This window comes from Ictidomys tridecemlineatus, chromosome 2 (genome assembly GCF_052094955.1).
Source record: "Ictidomys tridecemlineatus isolate mIctTri1 chromosome 2, mIctTri1.hap1, whole genome shotgun sequence".
In the NCBI taxonomy this organism is placed as follows: domain Eukaryota; kingdom Metazoa; phylum Chordata; class Mammalia; order Rodentia; family Sciuridae; genus Ictidomys; species Ictidomys tridecemlineatus.
The window spans coordinates 220,717,425-220,721,358 of record NC_135478.1 but is presented as its reverse complement, the minus strand read 5'-3'; the positions used below and the strand labels follow the sequence as shown (position 1 = coordinate 220,721,358).

At 41.7% G+C, this 3,934-nt stretch overlaps 1 protein-coding gene across 1 annotated transcript; it reads right to left on the bottom strand.

The window, feature by feature from the left end:
- Positions 1-2,690: 2,690 nt before the first annotated feature.
- On the bottom strand, positions 2,691-3,620 carry LOC101967101 (olfactory receptor 2A2). Its single transcript, XM_005326623.3, has one exon. The coding sequence runs from the start codon at positions 3,618-3,620 to the stop codon at positions 2,691-2,693; it is 930 nt and encodes a 309-aa protein (XP_005326680.1).
- Between the last annotated feature and the right edge of the window lie 314 nt (positions 3,621-3,934).

The following is a 3,934-nucleotide window of genomic DNA, read 5'->3' as shown; positions in this document are numbered from 1 at the left end:
TGATACTACATGGCATGAATTTTTGGGGGGTGATTCTGTTATCATCTCTACATTATGCAATCTCTGTGTGTGTGTGTGTGTGTGTGTGTGTGTGTGTGTGTGCTGACAGCTAAACCAAGGGCCATGCTATTTTATACCATAAAATACAAGCTTGTGGTTGACAACCTGATGTCACAGATGAACAAGACAGATTCCCTCAGGAAGTCCCTATGAAACCAAGAACCAAACAAAATTTCTTGAATTGCACTAAAAACCCTGGGCCAGATGGCCCTGCCATGGAAGGCCACATTGGTAGCCCTGTCAACAAGATTCCTTAAGGAACGCATGCCCTGCCTTGGGTGCCAAGGCACCTGTGTCTCCTCTATGAGCCATCGTTGCCTCAGACTAATTACCTGGTTCTCCATATGACTTCATCACCTGACCCACTCAGACTTGTGATGGAGTAGCCTGTTTCTGATTCAGCCCTGAAAAATACATCTAGTTGAGGGGTCTGGCTCCTGGTCACAATCCTGTGTGATCTCTCAGCTCAACCACAGGCAATTACAAAGGGTCTCTCTGGCTGGCCTCACCATGGGAAAGCTGCCCTTCCCTCACCAATGTCCGTGTTCAGTCTCTCTGTCTGGGGAGAGGCCTCATGTTCCTCTGCCTAGATCTTCTTATGGGAAGAGAAGGACACGTTGAAGACCCGTCTTCTCCCCTCTGACTCAATATCCAGCATTCCCACTGCTAGGGCTTCTTTCTCTCCCTCTCTTCTTCCCTTTGTGGACCACCAGTTTGGGCTTTTGGTCTGGGGCTCCTTCAGCAAGGAGATGAATCTGTAAAGTCTGCATTGCAAGGTGACCTTTGCCCTGGGCACCTCCGGAAATAAATGGGATGGTGTGGACCTTAGTCTGGTTTAATCTCTTGCTTATATGTCACAGTTAATGATTGCAGACTGGGCTTTGCTTTCATTTTGGCCTGTTGCTTTATTTCATGACTCACACACTTGGAAAGTCAGCTGCCTCTAGCTCAACTCAGTTCTCTGCAGAACTACCACTAATTGTTGTGTACAGAACTTTTAGCCCCCAACCTTGCTAAATTGGATAGTTTAAACTGACGTTATTAGACACTATCTTTTCCTTTATACAGTGTGATGTTGCCTGAAAGTGAAGTTTTTCTTATTCCTTTCTAAACTGGTTACCTTTTATTTGTTTTTCTAGCTTCATTTCCTTGACTTGAGCTTCCAGTATAATGCTAAAGGGAAGCAGCAAGACAGGACATTCTTCATCTTGTTCTTTTATCTTCTGGGGGAAGCATTCAGTCTTTCCCAATAAATTATGATTTGAGCTATAGTTTTCTCATCTGTCCTTTATCTGATTAAAGACATGACCTTAGGTTTCTAGATTTGTGAGTGAGTGTGTGTGTGTGTGTGTGTGTGTGTGTGTGTGTATGTTGTTGTGTGTATTTATCATGAAAAGGTGTTAGAATTGTCAAATGTTTTGATTACGGGTGATGAGAGATCATGTTTTTTCTTTTACCTAATTAACATGATATATTACATTGGTTAAGTTTTGAATGGTTAAATAACCCTGCCTTCCTGCAATACATCTCGCTTGGTCTCATGGTCTTTGAGTCTTTTCATGTTTGTTGGATTTGGTTTCTGGTGTTTGTTGAGGAGTGTCAAATTTATGTGCACAAGGATATCAGTCTGTGGTTTTCTTTTTCAACAGTGTCTTTGTTATTAGTAGTATGGACATCATAGAATACATTGGGAAATGTTCAGTTTTCTATGTTTTGTAAGATTTTTGAGAAGAAATTGTATTAATCCTTTTTGTTAAGATTTAGTATAATTAATTGCTATGGCATCATAGTCCATGGCTTTATTTGGTAAATTTTAAAATTACTAACGTAACTTCTTCACTTCTTATAAATTTATTCAGATTGCCTGTAATTTTTGGGGTGATTTGATAGATTGTGTCTTTCTAGGAATTTGTCCTTTGATCTAAGTTTTTAATTGTTGGCATACTGTGACAATTCATTTTGTATCTATAAGGCTGCCAACAATGTTCCTTTTCAACTCTGATTTTAGTCATTTTTAGCCTTTTTTATTTTTTTCTGCTGGGCAGTCTAGCAAAAGTTTGTCAATTTTGTTGCTTTTTTCAAGAAACCAAGTTTACTTTCATTTTTGTTTTATAATTTTCAATTTAATTTATATTCATTCTAATAATATGTTATTTTATTTCTTCTGCTTGCTTTTGGTTTAATCTGGCTTTCTTTCAAAATGACTAATTTATAATAAAATGCCAAGAAATTGAGCAAATATCGGGGAAAAATAGTATTATACGCTCCAAAAAGGAGTGACTGTCAACATTGGATTTTAATCCAGAAACCAAGTTCATATGCTTAGAGAATTTTCAGTGGGGAAGGGTAGGGAGGATAGAGGATAGATAAATTATAATAATATTTTATTATAATTTTATCCTATTTTCAGACCTTCTAGAAAATCAAACTAAACCCTAAGCAAGTAGAAGAAATAAAATGATTTTGATTACAGTGGATTCACGCAAAAGTGAAAAGAGAAGCCAAATTTCAGATTCTGTTTGAACAATTAGCATTTTTCTGTCAAACTTCTATTGGGAAAATTTCCCGAGATTTTGCTTCAGCAAATGACAAGTTGAGGAGGAAAGCCCTTCACATTCGTCATTCTGTCCTCACATGGACCTCTTCTGCAAGGCTCTGCGGAGAGCATCCTTCACCTGGGAGTTCCTCAGGCTGTAGATCAGGGGATTCAGCACTGGGTTAAAGAGACTGTGAAAGAGCGACAGCCTTTTCTCCTGCTCCTCTCGCTGACTGGAGTCTGGGACCATGTAAACCAGCATCGCTATCCCGAAGAAGAGCCCCACCACACAGAGGTGGGAGGAGCAGGTGGAGAAGGCCTTTCTGCGGCCCTCCCCTGACTGGATCCTCAGGATGGCCAGCAGGATGCGCGTGTAGGACGCCAGCATTAAGCACAGGGGCCCCACTAAGACAAAAACACTGGCAGCAAGGAGGACCACTTGGTTGATCCAGGGGTCAGCACAGGCCAGCTTGAGGACAGAGAGGATCTCACAGAACAGGTGGTTCACTTCCTGAGGCCCACAGAAGGGCAGCCTCAGGAGGAGCACGGCATGTACCAGGGAGAGGATAAATCCACAGGACCAGGAAGTGACAGCCAGGGCCGTGCACACTCTCCAGCTCATGATGACAGCATAATGTAAGGGGTGACAGATGGCCACATACCGATCATAGGACATTGCCACCAATATCAAGCACTCCGTAGCAGCAAAAGCCAAGTATAGGAATGTCTGCATTACGCATGGAACAAAGGAAATAGTTCTTCTTTGGTTCATGAGGTTTGCCAGCATCTTGGGGACATTGTTAGAAGCATAGGACATGTCAAGGACAGCCAGGTGTGAGAGGAAGAAGTACATGGGGGTGTGCAGTCTCGGGTCCAGGCAAATGAGTCCCAAGATCATGCCGTTGGCCAGCAGGCTGAAGATGTACAACAGGGAGAAGACCCAGAAGAGGAACACCTCCATCTCTGCTCTGAGCTGGAATCCCACCAAGATGAATTCTGTGACCCATGACTGGTTACCTCCCATTCCTTAATGACCACCTGGGAGCGAAGGGAGCCAAGAAGACCAGAGCTGGAGAATCAATGAAAATTAGATCCATCCACCCCCAAAATGAGGTCAGAGAAGTGTACACTTGTTCCTCTTTGACAACTTCTCCACTTCCCAACAGTTGCTATCTTTCTGTTTTGAACACTTAATTATGAAATAAATTTAAACATGTAGAAAAGTAGTAAGAATTATGCAAATAACTCTACATGCCTTCACCTAGAATCAGCCAGTATATTGGTGTTGTTTACTTATTTACCTTATACTTTTTCTCTGTATACTGAATTTTTGAATCA

What these genes read in the sequence shown, in the direction of transcription:
- LOC101967101 (XM_005326623.3), bottom strand. Translation starts at nt 3,620, where the DNA reads ATGGGAGGTAACCAGTCATGGGTCACAGAATTCATCTTGGTGGGATTC.